The sequence below is a fragment of the Molossus molossus genome, unplaced genomic scaffold (assembly GCF_014108415.1).
Source record: "Molossus molossus isolate mMolMol1 unplaced genomic scaffold, mMolMol1.p scaffold_m16_p_10, whole genome shotgun sequence".
In the NCBI taxonomy this organism is placed as follows: domain Eukaryota; kingdom Metazoa; phylum Chordata; class Mammalia; order Chiroptera; family Molossidae; genus Molossus; species Molossus molossus.
In genome coordinates, this window is record NW_023425345.1 from 3,536,026 (window position 1) to 3,552,479 (window position 16,454).

General features: G+C 53.4%; 1 protein-coding gene across 2 annotated transcripts in view; it reads left to right on the plus strand.

The window, feature by feature from the left end:
- The window catches only part of MRTFA (myocardin related transcription factor A), a 190,628-nt gene extending 174,370 nt beyond the window's left edge, over nucleotides 1–16,258 (plus strand). The window contains exons 9-16 of one of the 2 annotated variants that reach the window (XM_036252724.1): nucleotides 3,549–3,724; nucleotides 4,184–4,315; nucleotides 6,908–7,161; nucleotides 7,387–7,558; nucleotides 8,658–9,668; nucleotides 10,546–10,707; nucleotides 11,047–11,107; nucleotides 14,607–16,252. In XM_036252724.1, coding sequence (XP_036108617.1) covers nucleotides 3,549–3,724; nucleotides 4,184–4,315; nucleotides 6,908–7,161; nucleotides 7,387–7,558; nucleotides 8,658–9,668; nucleotides 10,546–10,707; nucleotides 11,047–11,107; nucleotides 14,607–15,121 — 2,483 coding nt within the window. In that variant the 3' untranslated portion in view covers nucleotides 15,122–16,252. Of the gene's footprint in view, nucleotides 1–3,548; nucleotides 3,725–4,183; nucleotides 4,316–6,907; nucleotides 7,162–7,386; nucleotides 7,559–8,657; nucleotides 9,669–10,545; nucleotides 10,708–11,046; nucleotides 11,108–14,606 lie in introns of both variants that reach the window. The other variant, XM_036252725.1, reaches the window with a different exon arrangement.
- Nucleotides 16,259–16,454: the final 196 nt, after the last annotated feature.

A 16,454-nucleotide genomic window follows, 5' to 3' on the forward strand; every position in this document is an offset into this window, starting at 1 on the left:
GAGGCTCTAAGCTTCTTGCCCTTTGACTTCCTGTTTTGACTTGGGGAACTGAGGTACATAGTGCGAGAGCCTGATAAACAGGTTATATTAGCTTGGGACAGTGCCAGTGACCTTAGGAATCAGCATTATGTCAAAATAAGTAAATAAAAAACAGAGAGGTCTCTGTCCACATTTATCTCTGTGAACTCAGGGCATATTCCTCACTCACAGGGTAGGTGGATGTCAGGATGAGTGTTCGTGAATATGTGAAAATGCCCAGAATTAGAAATCTGTACCTTACTGGTTTTTTTTTTTTTTAATTCGTGAAATCTCTTTTTGGAGCCTGGCACTTTATACAGATATTTCACTTTTCAAATATTGATTGATCCAAGGAGTGTGCTAGGTACTAGGACCCCAGCCCCACAACGCAGACCAAGCCCCTCATCCTTATGGAGCTCATGTCTAGGAGTGGTCACAGGCAGGTAAAATAGGCAGAAGCCAGTTCTGTGCTGGAGGGGCACACAGAAAGGGCTCTCCAACCCAGCCCATACAGTGGGGTGCGGCATCAGAGGAGGTAATGGCCAAGGCTGGGGCAGCAGGGTGAGTAAAAAGTAAAGTGCATGCATGGGAGAGGGACACATGCTCCACGCAGAGCGAGACATGGAACAGGAAGAGGGGGTGTCAAGACGAGAAATGGGAGGTGAGCAGGGCTTCATGTGCCACAGTCAGGTGGTCAGACATGATTCTCTTAGATTTTGGTAATTGTTGATACAGATATGTCTCCTTTGCAATAGTGGACTCAGCACCTGAACCTGGGCAAGGTCAGGCATTCCTGCCCTTGGGAGGTAGCTGTGCCTTCAGGGAAAGGAGGCTCAATTGCTCCCGCCATGATGAGTTAGACTTTGGGCAGGGCAAAAGAGTGGGGAACCACAGGAGCAGAACCCAAAGCATGGCGAGTTGTGCTCTGAGCCTGGGTCAGAGGAGACTGTGGTTTCTAGGGCTTTTTCTGTACTGTAGATGGTGGTGCTATGGTGTAGGAGGAGCCACCAAGCTGCAGGTGGGCATACCTTAGCCCTTAACAGCCTTGGCAGTGCTGTCATAGTGGACAACATAGGGTAGTGGGCTGTGTGTCAGGGGCAGAGGGTGCTCTGCCACGATGGGCTTCTCTCAGGGATGAGGACAGTGGTGATGGCTGGGGAAGTTCCACAGATGATAAGGTGCATCTGGGTCAGTCTGAAGGTTGAATCACATTGTCAAGTGGAGAAGTACAGAAGGACATTCCAGGCAGAGGGGACAGTAGGGGGTGGCCTGGAGGCCTGGCAGGGCACGGCTCGTTTAAGGCCTGGGGGTAGTTTAGCTTGGCAATGAGGTAATCACTGGTGATGGGAGAGAAAGAAGCATTTGCAGCAAAAGGCAGATCATGTGAGTTGAGGAATGAGCCAGATGGTGAGGAAGTAGTGACAGCAAATGTGGTCCATTTGTTCAGGAGGTGAGGGAGGAGGGAAAGAGGGAGATGGGGTAGGAAGGATTTTCAGGCTGGAGAAGTGGAGCTGAGGAAGGAGTGGGGTGGGTGTGAGAGTGAGGAGATGGGAGATGTGCAGGGAGCTGAAACAGTTCTGAAGTCTTTGAGAAAGGGACCATGGGAAGGGGCTTTCCTTATCTCCTACACTCTCTTGCTTACACTGATACCTTTTCCTCCAGGCCACCCCCAGTTGATCTGAGATTCATGCCAAGGTCCTCTCTTCCAGAAAGTCTTCCCTGAGCCTCTCTTCAGCATCCCCTTGGCATCTGTATTTCCCTCTAGTAGAGCATATGCTGTGCTCCAAGGGGTCAGGACCATCAACTCCCAGAGGGCAGGGACCCTGTCTCTGTCACTCCATACCCTGCACCCAGCCCACAGGTGGCCACAGTAGAAAGGAACAGACTGCAGTGACCTTGGCCTACACTGGGCCTTGGGCTTCAGTGTGGTCAGCAGCTTCCTTGGGTTGGATAGACTTGGGGATGCAGCTGCAGCTCCTCCATCCTGGTTCCATCGTGGGCTGCTGTCTCATAGCAGGCCCCTCACTGGGAGTAAGGTTATGGGAGAAAATCTAGATGTATTATTGGTATGAAGTCCATGGTGGTCAGTGACCTCTGTTTCCTCCATGCACTGTGTGCATGCCCCTGCCAGGACAGATGAGAGGGTGTGAGCCAGCCCAGCATGAGCATTCCTGGCACCATCTCCATCTCTATAGTGGGCTGGTGGAGGAACAAACTTGGGCTTTCTTCCCAGGTCCCAGGGGAGGAGAGGGCTTTAGGTCATGGCCCTGGAGGGGAAGAGTCTTCCAGAAGAGTTACCGGCTTGTTCTTGTTCCTTTTCTGTGGCCTTCTCACCATAGCAGATTTCCCCAGGCGTGGCCGACAGCTCACCTCTGTGTCGTGCCACTGCCTCAGTTCCTCTTGTGTGGACAGCAGCTCAGTGCACAACCTCTCCCCTGACAGAACTGAGGTGGTGGTTGTGACAGGGGTCTTTTGAAGTATCCTACTTGCTGCCCAGCCAGTGTGGCTAAGTGGTTGAGCATCGACCCATGCACCAAGAGGTCGCTGGTTCAATTCCGTCAGGGCACATGCCCATGTGGGAGGCAGCCGATTGATGTTTCTCTCTTACATAGATGGTTCTCTTTCTCTCTCCCTCTTCTTCTCTCTCTAAAAAATCAATAAAACATTAAAAAAAAAGAAACAAAAGAAATATCCTACTTGCCCCATTACCATCTTTCCTTTTGTCTGTGTCCTGGTATTTCCATGCCAGGACCCTGTTCCTTCTGCCTTCCCCTCCCAGCCTGGCCCCAGCCAGCCCCAGGAGCACCCACACTCATGGCCATCCTGGCCCAGCACAGAGCGGGATGGGAATAGCCTGTAGGGTGGGTTTTCTTCTGGTGGCCTTGGGACTCTGGGAGTCACTAAAGGGAGGACACTATACTTCGAATGGTCCTGTTTCACATATGCAAGCAGGTGCTTCTTTTCCAAGAAGCCCCTTGGAATGTTCATGCAGCCCAGAGAAGGAGCTGCACTCCTGAGGCCGTTCTTGTCTCCTCAGGTCCCTCTTCACGTACTCAGAGCCCTCACTGCAGGGTCCATGAACCTCTGGGGGAAGAGGAGATTTTAGTGCAGCCATAGGATGGAAATAAAGTACCTTTATTAACAGCAAGGAAACTGAGGCAGAGGAGACAGCAGGCTGCAGAGAGGGAGGGGAGAACTTGACTTTCAAGACTGACCATAGTGTGAAGTTAAAATCAAGAGGTGAAAGGTCAGGCCTTTCCTTGCCCAGGGGAGTGCTTTGATGGCCTAGTAAGGCTCTTCCCAGCCTTTGTTTCAGGGTCATGATGATGACCTTTTCTATAGCTCTTTTGGACCCACAAGGCAGATTGGCTGCTGGTCTCCCTTCTGTCTGCCTCACTGGGCTGGGACATGGGGGTAGACAGGGATGAGGGGTGGGCGCCGTGCTGGGACAGCCTCTGGGTGGTGAGCAGGGCCCCTCTTTCCTTTCCCTGTGGCCAGAGGTGGAGTCTTATTTGGGCTTTGACTTTCAGTGGGCCAGATGAATTACCCCAAAGTAGCAGACAGCTCTTCTTTCGATGAGGACAGCAGCGATGCCTTATCCCCTGAGCAGCCTGCCAGCCATGAGTCCCAGGGCTCGGTGCCGTCACCCCTGGAAACCCGAGTCAGCGAGCCACTGTCCAGTGCCACCTCTGTATCCCCCACTCAGGTGAGCTACCTCCACATGCTTCCCCCTGCTTCTCAGGGCCCTAGACATGCTGGAGCTTCCCAGTTTGAGGTCCCTCGCTTGGACTAGGTGAAACAGGGAAGTGGGAGAGGTGTTGCCCTGGTAGCTCAGGAGCCGGCTGCTTGAGGGGAGGGAGGTGTTGGCAGCAGGTGCCCATTCCAGCCAGCCTGTGGTCCCAGGTGGAGGACACTGGGTCACCTGTGATTTGTTAGCCTCCCTGGCCCACCCCATATCCACTCATTCAGTTCTATGATCTTTTCACCATCCTCTGTCTCTCCCTTTTCTAGTTCTCTTTGTCCTGTGACAGTGATAGTGTCCAAGGAAGTGATTGCCACCCACCTCCAAGCCTGGCAGGGCAGGGATGCACTGCCCCCTGGAGATGGCCACGCCCTCTGGAGCATCCATGAATAGGGGTGTCCTCACTTCCCCCTTCTTTCTCAGGTTGTGTCTCAACTCCCAGTGGGCCCAGAGTGCGGAGAAACACTTTTCCTGGCAGAGCAGCCTCCTCTGCCTCCCAGCCTCACCAATGGAACCACGGTCCCCGCTGCCAAGCCCACCCCCACGCTCATTAAGGTACAATTCTCCAGCTGACTGTCCTCCCCTCCCCATTGCCCTCTGAGCTCTGCTGAGACTTCATCCCAGTGTGGGGACAACTGCAGGGGATGGGGTGCTATCTTTTCTCCCCAGTCAGGGCTCAGCAAAGGTCACTGAGGTAAGCAGGAGTGCTTCCTGTTCTCTCCAAGGATACTAGCTGTCAGTTATAGCCACCATTTACTGAGCACAATGTGCCAGGCTTTAGACTGCACTTTCCAGACCATTATTCCTGCCCTCCCTGTGGAAACATGCCCACCCATCCCATCTGGGTCACTGACAGCCTTGTGAGGCAGTAAAGAACTCTGTTCTATAAGTGACAAAACAGAAAAGTGAAGTGATAGGCCCAAGGTCACTCAGCTGGCAAGGTCAGGTGTATGTTTCTATTCCTCTCCAAGGCCTGACCTGAAATACCTGAAGGGGCAGTTGGGTTTACCATCAACCACATGAGTCACCTATTGGGGACCTTGTGTGGGGGACACTGTGCTGTGCACCAAGAGCCACTGCCCCGTCCTCCTTGCCCTGCAGAGCCTCCGCCTAAGGGTCTCTGAGATCTTAGTCTGTGCTCCTGCTGAACAGGTTCCCTTCCTTCCCACCCCCACTTGCTTCCCTATCTGGTCTTATTCTCTAGCTCTCCTGACAGACCCTGCCTCGGTTGGGAATCTCTGGTCAACCATGGCCCTTTGCTCCTGTCCCTCACGACCTGTGAGCTGGCCAGGTGCCTGCTTTCCCACCTTAGCTGAGCCCTTGCTGTGCCTCCAGGTGCTGCCTGTTCTGTGGAGCTCCCTGATACCCGTGTGTGGGCCCTGTCCCAGTTCCATAGTCTCTGGGAGGCTTCCCCTAGTCCCAGAGGAAGCAGCCAGCGCCTCTGGCCTGCTCACCAGCGCCCTGGAGCGCTCTGCTACCTCCGGGATGCTCCCTCATCAGCAGGCACTTCTGTTGCCTCTGTGGTCTGTTCCTGACTGGCCAGTTGTCAGGTTTTCCCCAAAATTTCTCCCTCAGACTTTGCGTCCTATGACCAGTGCCTTCCTTAATGCAGCATACATGATGAGTTTGTCTACATTTTCTCTTTGTAGGGCCTCAGCCTCTTTGGGCTGGTTCCCCAACCTCGCCAGTGAACCCTCCTCAAGGGTTCCTAACTCCCACCCCATCCCCATCTGCCTCTGACCCCCACTGGGTTGCACTCCTCTCTCACTTGCTTTCCCTGGCTTTCCTCTGCCCTTCCTCTGTGGCTGCTCTTCCCCTGGCTTTTCCTTCTCTTCTGTCTCAGTTCAGTGTTCCCCAGGCCCATCTTCAGCCTCCATCTTCGGTCCCTTTTGGCCCCACCCCTCACTATGCAGCTTTACTCTGAGTCCTCTCCACGGGCCCATGTCCATGCGCCAGGGACCTCTGCCAGCTCTCCCTTCTTCTCTCTCTTTCCATGCTCCTTAGCAAAACCACAACTTGTTCCTGACTCCCATGAAGGGACCACCATTGTCTCAGTTGCCAAAGCTCAAAGCTGTAAACCCTTGAGCTGCTCACCTGCCACATGTCCTATTGTCCCCCCTTCCTCTAATCTGCCTACCCATTGGTCCTCACTGCCACCTGGTCGAGACTCCAGCTGATCCCACACCAAGTCTCCACCCTCTGTCTGGCACTCTGCTCAAAAACTTCTAGGCTCTCCACAGTCCTTCCTGGCATGCCCCTGCTGACTCCTGCCCTTGTCCAGCTCCACCCTTCCTGACCCATACACAGGCCTCCCAGGCATGACCTGCTGGCCCTTGGTCTGCTGGGTCCTCATTGACACTCAAGTGGGAGGCTCTGTGCCAACTGGGGGTCTTTGAGGCCCATTTGGTAAAGGAACAGAGCTTTTGTTGTCCTGGGTTTGGGTTCCAGCTTCTTCACATGATGAGATCAAGATCATGGTGTGACCTTGGGAAAGGGACTTTTCTGAGCCTGTGTCCTCATTTTCTTTCTTAAACAAATTTTTTTTTCTTTATTGATTTGAGAGAGAGGAAGGGAGAGGGAGATAGAAACATCGATGAGAGGGAATATCAATTGGCTGCCTCCTGCATGCCCTCCACTGGGGATCGGACCCACAACCTGGGCATGTGCCCTGACTGGGAATTGAACTGGCGACCTCTTGGTGCATGGGTTGATGCTCAACTGCTGAGCCACACCGCCTGGGCATGTGTCCTCATTTTCAAGCAGACTTGCTAGTTCCTGCCCAGGCAGGGTTCTTGCAGGTCTGCATGACAGTCTTTGTAAAGTACATGGTGTAAACAGCACAAGCTCCAGAAACCAACCGTCATTCTGCTGGGGATGATGGTGACATCTGCTTTTGGTTGATTTTCCCTCCAGCCGAGAAGCTGTCCCCTTCATCAGCCCTTGCCCTCCTTGGGACACTTCTGGGCCCTAATGAGGCCTCTACTTTCAGAGGGGGTGCAGCCCAGTCAGGGAGGTGGTACTGGGCAGGGTGCCTCCTCAGGAACCATGCCATTGCAGTAGGATGACCACCAGCCTCCCATTTGGGATCCTCCCTGTGAGAAGCCTAGGACTGTCCCCTGATAACCCCTCTGTCTCCTGTGCCCTCAGCAAAGCCAACCCAAGTCTGCCAGTGAGAAGTCTCAGCGCAGCAAGAAAGCCAAGGAGTTGAAGCCAAAGGTGAAAAAGCTCAAGTATCACCAGTACATCCCCCCGGACCAAAAGCAGGACAAGGGAGCACCCCCCATGGACTCCTCCTATGCCAAGATACTGCAGCAGCAGCAGCTGTTCCTCCAGCTGCAGATCCTCAACCAGCAACAGCAGCAGCACTATAACTACCAGACCATCTTGCCAGCCCCACCAAAGTAGGAGCCCACCTCGTACTTTCTGCCCATCCCACCCGTGGGTGCCCCAAGACAGCCAGATGCCAGGTCTGGGGTGGGTGAACCCGTCTCGAAGGATCCTTTGGTCTAGATCTTGCAGGAGTGGTCCCCAGGCACAGCCTATGGGCAGGTCCTTCATCCTACTCCATCTCTACCCAGCCCTGGGGGTGGGGTTTGGTGGGTGCTCATTTCTGTCCTTTTTTTCAGGCCAGCAGGTGAGGCTCTGGGAAGCGGTGGGGCACCCCCGATGCGTAGTCTCTCCACTACCAGTACCAGTTCCAGCTCAGGCGCTCCTGGACCCAGTGCACTGGCACGTCAGAATAGCACCTCACTGAATGGCAAGCCAGGAGCCCTGCCTGCCAACCTGGATGACATGAAGGTAGGTGGTTGCCCCAGAGTCAGGGAAAGCAGCCAGCCCAGGGACCATGGTCATGGAAGGCAGAGCAGAGCTCCAGACTCTGTGGTCTCTTCTAGCAGAGGTACCTGGAATCTGTTCTAAGGCCTGTCACCGTGGTCATTATCATGAGTGACATCGGCCGGCATCTATCCAGGGCCTTGGGGTTTATGCAGCCCTTCTATATCTTTTATCTTCTTGGCCTCTACGGTGCAGTGTGGGAAATGAGGAGTGTTTTCCCCACTTAAGGATGAGCTAGTGGAGGTGTCTCAGGGTGGAGGTCTGGCTGGTGATAGAGCCCAGATTCAGACTTGGGGCTGACCACTTCAGCACCCCCACCTTTTCCGCTCTGCACGTTAACACACACACACACACACACACCACCACCACCACCACTCCCCCACCCCCAATCTGCTGGGCAAGTGCTGAGTCCACCTGGGAAGGGAGTGACTCACGCTCATGTCCTGGAGCCTTGGAGTGGTGGGATATGTTTGGGGCCTGTCCTGTTTCCTTTGCCCCGATCAGAAGATACAGTTGATCAAATTCTCCCTCGAGAGTTTGTCCTCTGAACCAGGCTGGCTCCTCCTGAGTCAAGGCTTGATTCCACCAAGACTCCGCCCTTGTTGGAGCTTTTGGGCACAGGCTTCAGAGTCCATCAGACCTGGCTATAGCTCCTAACTCTGCCACTCATTAGCTTTGTGATCTTGAAGTTGTTTTTCTTTTGTGAGCTCAATTTTCTCATCTGTAAAAATCCAGTCACTTTATTAAGTATGTATTGTACATGCCTTCAGCTCTCCCCAGGCATCATGCTAGGGCTAGGGATAGCTGAGGGCATGTACTGCCCAGACATGGGGGTAGGTATGGTGAGGGGGAAAGGGAGGAGGTTGGGCCTAGGGGGCATGCGTCTTGCCCTTCAGGGCTTTGAGAGAGTCAGAGGGTTGATATATATGAAATAGCCATTGAGGCCTGAATAAACGAGGCCTAACAGACAAAAAGCTTGTCCCTTCCATCTTTCTCTGATGCCCTCTTGCCTGGACCCAGTTCCCTTCATCCCCTGTTGCACTGACTCTCCACCCCCTTGCAGGTGGCAGAGCTGAAACAGGAGCTGAAGTTGCGGTCTCTGCCTGTCTCTGGCACCAAGACAGACCTTATTGAGCGCCTGCGCACCTACCAAGAACAAGTCAGCCCTGCCCCAGGAGCCCCCAAGGTCCCTGCTGCCACCTCTATCCTGCCCAAGGCCGGCGAGGTAGTGGTAGCCTTCCCGGCTGCCCGACTAAGCACGGGGCCTGCCCTGGTGGCAGCAGGCCTGGCCCCAGCCGAGGTGGTAGTGGCCACAGTGACCAGCAATGGAGTCGTGAAATTTGGCAGTACAGGCTCCACACCGCCCGTGTCTCCCACTCCCTCAGAGCGTTCGCTGCTCAGCACAGGCGATGAGAACTCCACGCCAGGGGACACCTTTGGCGAGATGGTGACATCACCGCTTACCCAGCTCACCCTGCAGGCTTCGCCACTACAGATCCTTGTAAAGGAGGAGGGTCCCCGGGCTGGGTCTTGCTGTGTGAGCCCTGGGGTTCGGGCAGAGCTAGAGGGGTGTGACAAGGACCAGATGCTGCAGGAAAAGGACAAGCAGATCGAGGAGCTGACCCGCATGCTCCGGCAGAAGCAGCAGCTGGTGGAATGGCTCAGGCTGCAGCTGGAGCAGGAGAAGCGGGCCCAGCAGCCTGTGCCGGCTCCTACCCCATCCCCCACCCCTCTTGGCGTCCCAGTGAAGCAAGAGAACAGCTTCTCCAGCTGCCAGTTGAGCCAGCAGCCCCTGGGCCCTGCTCATCCCTTCAGTTCCAGCCTGGCGGCCCCCACTGCCCACCACATAGACACTTGTGCCCTGGTGCCCCCTTCGGTGGTGGTGAAGCAGGAAGCCATGCTGCCGGAGCCAGCCCCCACCCCCCAGCTGCTTCTGGGCCCACAGGGCCCCAGCCTCATCAAAGGGGTCACACCTCCTACTGTCATCACTGACTCCACAGGGACCCACCTTGTCCTCACCGTGACCAATAAGAATGCGGACAGCCCTGGCCTGGCCAGTGGGAGCCCCCAGCAGGTACCTGGGCGTGGGCGGGGCAGGGCATACAGGAGTGTGTGATGGCACTTCTAATGACAGGCCCCCCATGGCTGGGCAGGTTAGGCTTCCTTTAATTTTTCCTTTGATCCTTCAAACTGAGGGCTTGCCATCTCCATGTCACCAAGGAAGGCTAAAAACTGGGACAGCTAAGGGACCTGCCCATGACCCCACAGCCATAAGGGTGGAGCCATCAGTGACTGCCCACCTCCTCTGGCCATTGATATCCGAACATTTCTGCACCCTGGCAGAGGGCTCCTGTGGGATGGGGCCCCAGGTGGAGGTCAGGGAGAGGCTATAGCTCAGCTCTTGGGACCTGGCTAGGGGACTGCTGGGCTGAGGCTGGTGTGACCTTCAATCCTCTCTCTCCACCCCTCAGAGAAGCCAGCTGTCTCACACCAGTGTCATTGGCAGCTGACTTTCTGCTGCCACCTTCACAGCCCAGACCTTTCACCCAGCCTGCTTTAGTCTTTGTGTGGCCTTTCAGCCCTGTAGAACTCCAGGGTGGAGGGGACAGTGACAGGAACCAGGCACCTCAGGATGGGAGACAAAGGACTCTGAGCAGCCTCAAACAGTAAGGGAGGAGGGGAGGAATCATCCCAGAGCCCCTCCCTCTCTCTCACGTGGCTTGTACCAAACCCCATGCCTACCCCACGCTCTGTAGGGTCAGAAGTCAGGGTGTTTTCCAACCCTTATCCCTTCTTCCCCAGTGGCTTCCATGAAAGCTTTCCAAAAGCCAGAACAGCTGGCCAAGTGGGTCTGGCCTAGTAGGCGCCTCCAACCTGTGCTCCTTGAGTGTGCAGGGCCCTGGGGCTGCTTTCCTCACCCTAATCACTGCTTCTCCCACTGTTCTATCCAGCTCTTGTCCCAGCCTGGTTCTCCAGCTCCTGGCCCACCAGCTCAGATGGACCTGGAGCACCCGCCACAGCCCGCCTTTGGGACCCCCACTGCTCTGCTAAAGAAGGAGCCGCCTGGCTATGAGGAAGCAGTGAACCAGCAGCCCAGACAGCAGATGAAGAAGGTACACTGAGGCCTGGCCAGGGTGGGCAGTGCCTAGGCTGCTGGGCTGGGCTCCTACAATCCCACTAAGTCCAGCTGGAGGATGGGTGGGCAGGAGCCAGTTTTGTAAGGTCACAGAGGTCTTGGGGAGTGGGTTATTCTGGGCAGGTGTGCCAGGGCCTGCCTGGTCCAGTGAAGTAAGTTTGGCTCCAAAACCTGAGCCTAGTCCGGTGGGCTCTTTGGGTCTGGCTGCCAGCTCAGGTGCAGAAGGGAAGAAGGCTTGTACCCTGAGCCCGGTTGGGGCCTCTTGTTGCAGATTTTCATCTTTTTTTCTTTTTTCTTTTCTATTTTTCTCCCACAGGAAAATGGTTCTTCTAGCCAACAGATGGATGACCTGTTTGACATTCTTATTCAGAGTGGAGGTAAAGCCCTGAGCTGCCCCCCACCCCCTCCTTTCTCTAGTTGGTTGTCTCCAGCCCTCAGTGGGTCAGTCTGTCATTTTTTTTGTTTGGTTATTGAACACTTAATGGGTGACAGGCCTTGGGCTTTGGATGCAGCAAGGGCTGAGACACACACCCTCTAGGGCCTGGGCAAGAATCCTGGGAGAGGGGGATGTAGCCTCAGTGCACATTTGCTTTACCCAATACCCACTGACTGGCAGGCACTGTCCCTGCAGCCCTGGGACATAGCGATGAGCAAGACAGTGAATGCTTTTGTGTGGGAGATAAGCGACAAAACAAGTAAATTATATCATGTTAGAGAGAAGTGCTATGAAAAGGAAGGAAAGAAAAAGGGTCTCAGGTGCATGGTGGGGGTGGGTTGGTGAGCAGGAGTAGTCAGTCAGAAGTCAGAGCAGGGGCAGACCACAAGGCCCCATGGATGCAGGGTGGAGGAGCTTTGATTCTGAATGATGTCAGAATCTGCTGCACAACTTAAGTGGAATATGTTCCAGCTGGAAGGGCAGGAGCAAGGAAACCACTGTAGTGATAAGGCGAGAGGCAGGGGGCAGGGCCTGGGAGGTAGTAGTGAAGTAAAGTCTAGAGTCTAGGTTTATTTTGGAGAGTGCCAGTTTGATTTCCTCATGGATTAGGAGTGTGGTGAGAGTACAAGGCAGCCAAGAATGACACCAAGGATTTCAGCTGCATCATCAGGATGCAGCTTTGTGACTGCTGGGGGAGTTCTGGTAGGGTGTGTGTGGGGGGTATATATATACAAGGTGCAAGCCTAGTTAGGCCTAGATATGTCCCAAAACTGGAGGAGTCATGTGGACAGCCCAGGTGAGGTCTGGGCTGAAGGCAGTAACTGGGGAGTTGGTGGTGTCTAGATTGGCAGTCAGAGCCATGAGGCTAGGTGAACAGAGAGAATAAGGCGGAGCCCGGGACAGAAGCTATGAGGTTGGGCAGTGGGTTGCTGAAGCCATGGGCTGCTGATGGGTGGCGGTCAGGGAAGATGGTCCAAGGTCTGGTGGCTGTCAGTGACCTCAGCCAGGGTGCTACAATGGGACCATGGGCAAGTGCCTAAGTGCCTAAGGGGCTGGGTGTGGGAAGCAGCAGGTCTGTAGAGCTCCCTGCAGAGGGCTTCCTGCAAAGGGGAGCAAAGAAAGTACAGCATGTTTTGCTTGCCAGAGAGACAACCTGGTGGTGTGGGGGTAGGGAGATGCCTGAGTACAGAGCAGTAGAGGAGGGGCTGGCTTCAAGTTGCAGCATAGGAATTTGCCATTGGTGGCAACAGGCAAGAACACTGTGTGGAAGTTCTCTTTTAACTGGTTTAATTAAGTCAGTAGGGAGAGGGTTAAGTGAGATGGTAAGGTAAAGTGAGAACCGGGCCATGGAATTATATACTTTAAAATGGTAAGTTTTATCAGTTTTTTTTTTATATAATCCTCACTCGAGGGTATTTTTGCATTTATCTTCAGATAGAGCAGGATGGGGAGAGAGAGAAGCATCCATGTGAGAGGGATACTTCGACTGGTTGCCACCCACACAACCCCAACCGGGGCCGGGGATAAACCGCAACCGAGGTATGTGCCCTTAGCAGGAACCGAACCCGGGTTTCTCTGGTCCGCAGGTTGACGCTCTAATCGCTGAGCCAAACTGGCCAGGGCTTATCAGTTTTTAAAAAAAATAGAGCTCAGCTCAGCCAGTGTGGTTCAGTGGTTGAGCGTCAGACTATGCAACAAGAGGTCACTGGTTTGATTCCTGGTCAGGGCACATGCCTGGGTTGCAGGCTCGATCCCCAGTAGGGGCATGCAGGAGGCAGATGATTGATGTTGATGCTTCTCTGTTATCAATGTTTCTCTCTTTCTCCCGTCCTCTCTTTAAAAAATAAGTAAAAACAATGGGGGAAAAAGAGCGAGTTCAAAAGCTCGACATTACTCTCGAGGTCACTCAAAGTGTCCAGGGAGACTCCTTGGATGCCAGGGTCTGCAGTGGGACCTGAGGTGCATTTCTGACCAGGGATGGTGGCACTCTGAGGCAGTTGGAGAGGGAGCAGGCTTTGAACTCCAGCATTGAAGAAGAGATGGCAGAGAAAGGGAGGGGAGTACTGCCTGTACCCAAAGGAACAAACACTGAGAAGTGGCCAGAGAGGAGGTGGCAAGGATGCCAGGAGAAGAGGGCATTTGAATTGGGTGAGTAGGGCAGCAGCATCCTCAGTGGTGGCAGTTGGGCAGGTTGACAGGCTGACTCAGAGGGAGCTGCTCATCTGGTGAGAGCAGTGAGAGTGGGAGGCAGCACAGGACCTAAAGGTCAGGAAGCAATCCTGGTTTCTGCATAATATTATGGTAAAATATACATAAAATTTGTCATTCTAATAATTTTAAATGTACAATTTAGTGGCATTAAATACTTTCACAGTGTTGTGCAACCGCAACCATCACCACTATCTATTTCTAGAACATCATCGTCCTAAACTGACACCCATTTACCCATTACTTGGTAACTCCCCATGCCTCCACCAGTCCCTGCTAACCTCTGTTCTGTTGTCTTCCATGATTTTGAGTCCCCTAGGAACCTCATATAAGTGGAATCATACAGTACTTTTCCCTTGTTTCTGGTTTACTTCACTTAGCATAGTGCCCTTAAGGTTCAAACACATTGTAGCATGTGTCAGAATTTCCTTTTTATGGCTGAATACTACTTCATCATATAGGTGTATCACATTGTATTGATCCATTCATCTACCTGGGTTTCCTACCTCTTGGCTACTCTAAATAGTGCTGCTGTGTACAGGTATCTGTCTCAGTCCCCACTTTCACTGTTGGGTGTATACCCAGAAGTGGGGTTGTTGGATTGTTACAGTTTTTGATATTTACTTTTGAGGAATCACAAAAGTTTTCCACAGCATCTGCACCTTTTCATGGACACCAGCAGTATACAAGGGCTCAGCTATTTCTGTGTCACCAACACGTTTTCTTTCATGATTATAGCCATCCCAGTGGGTGTGAAGTGGTACCTCATTGTGGTTTTGATTTGCATTTCCCTGATGACTAGTGGTGTCAAGTATCTTTTCATGTGCTTTTATAGGACATTTGTGTATCTTCTATTGGAAAAAATGTCTAGATGAGTCCTTTGCCCATTTTTCAGTTGGGTTTTGGTGCACTGTAGTTCTTATTGTGGATATGAATCACTTACCAGATAATATGATCTGCAGATATTTTCTCCCAATTCCATGAGTTGTCTTTTCACTCTCTTGACAGTGTCCTTTGATATACAAGTTTTAAATTCTTCCATAGTCCAATTTTTTCTTCAATCCAATGTCATGAATATTACCGCCTATGTCTTCTTCTAAGAGTTTGGTAGTATTATCTCCTAAATTTAGATCTTTGACCCATTTTGAGTTAATTTTTGTACATGATGTAAGGTAGTCACAAGTCCTATTCAGGCCTGGTTTCTGACATCCATTCACTTTCTTGATTGGCAGAAATTTCAGCAGATTTCAAGGAGCCACCATCCCTGCCAGGGAAAGAGAAGCCCCCCTCGACAGCAGCCTGTGGGTCGCCCCTGGACACATACTCCCCACCCTCTGCTGAGCTTCCCCAAGCTGCCCTGCCTCCATCAACCTCACCTGCCCTCCCTGGGCGCCTGGAGGACTTCCTGGAGAGCAGCACAGGGCTACCCCTGCTGACTGGTGGACATGAGGGGCCAGAGCCCCTCTCCCTTATTGACGACCTCCATAGCCAGATGCTGAGCAGCTCTGCCATCCTGGACCACCCCCCCTCCCCCATGGACACCTCGGAATTGCACTTTGTCCCTGAGCCCAGCAGCATGGGCCTGGACCTGGCTGATAGCCACCTGGACAGCATGGACTGGCTGGAGCTGTCATCAGGTGGCCCCGTGCTCAGCCTGGCCCCGCTCAGCAACACTGCCCCCAGCCTCTTCTCCACGGACTTCCTCGATGGCCATGACTTACAGCTACATTGGGATTCCTGCTTATAGCTCTCAGGTTTGCCAGGGAACCAGAGGGGCTGGAAGTTAGGGAGCCTCAGGAACTCTAGGGAGTTTGGCTCTCTCCTGTCTTATCCAGCCCCTCTGTGTGGTCATGAGTCCTGACAATCACAGGCCCTGCTTTCCCCTCCCTGGCTCACCAGGAGAGAAGCTGCCAAGCAGCAGCTCTGGGTCCACCCTGGGGTTTTGGAGACCTGGACAGGCCAGGGGCTTTCTATTTGACCTCCTTTTGTGAGGTTGGAGGTAACCTGTCTGGCTGCAGTTTGCTCAGGTGGGTGAGATGCGAATCCCCTTCCTTCTCTTCCCTAGGAAGGAAAGAAACAAGCTGGGCCTCGACTTCCCCATTCCCTGTGATGCCAACCCCAGGTTTTAGGGGGTGGGATGGCTGCCATGTTAGTGTTTTGGTATAGTGTAGCCATTTAGTAGTTGGTGGTAAACATTCTGTACAGGTGTATATACCTCTATATTATATATCGCCATGCATATATATATATACACACACATATATTTTTGGGGGAGGGATGGGAGGTGGATGCAGCTCCCTCCCATCCTACTGTGCACATACAGAAGGGCCTGGAGACCCCAGCTCCACCCACCACGTGTGTTTGACACATAGACACCCCATCACAGCCTGTACCCCACCTGTCCTCCTTATCAGTGCCATGAGGGCAGAGGTGCTTCTTGGCCACCTGCCCACATTCCATCCCGCTGCCTCACTGCAGCCACCACGGCCCTGGGACAGGAGGCCCCGACATTAGCCCCCACAGTGGGGCCAGATGGCCTTCAAGCTATGGCTTCCTCCTGCCCTGGGGCCCAGCCTCCCTTCTGACCTGTCACTGTCCTTCTAGGGGTTTGGGGGGTGGGGGGGTCACCAAAACCAGTGCTGAGACAGAAGTGGGGAAGCTGTGTGAACTTTTTAAAATAAAAGCAAAAGCACCAGCTTGTTAGTCCCTCTTGTTCAATCTATGGAAGAGGTGGGTGGTACGGCTGGGCCCTAGTAGGCTATGCAAGCATCTGGGGGCCATATCATAACCCCACCTTCCTAGCCTGGCTATCCATTCTGGGTCATTCCAGAAAGGGCTGAACCTTGGACATAGCGCTGTATGGCCCCGACTGGACTGAAGACAGAGGTGCTTTCTCAAAGACAATTTATTTACAAACCAAAGAGGCCAAGGAGCCTTTAGTCACTGCCCCCGCCCCTTCCTGAGCAAAAACTGACAGAGGTGGCTCTCTACCACCTCAGAAGGTTTTTGGTCAGTACAAGTAGTGAAGTTGGAGCCCCAGGCCTCCATAAAGACACTGGGAGGAACAGACTGAGTTGGGT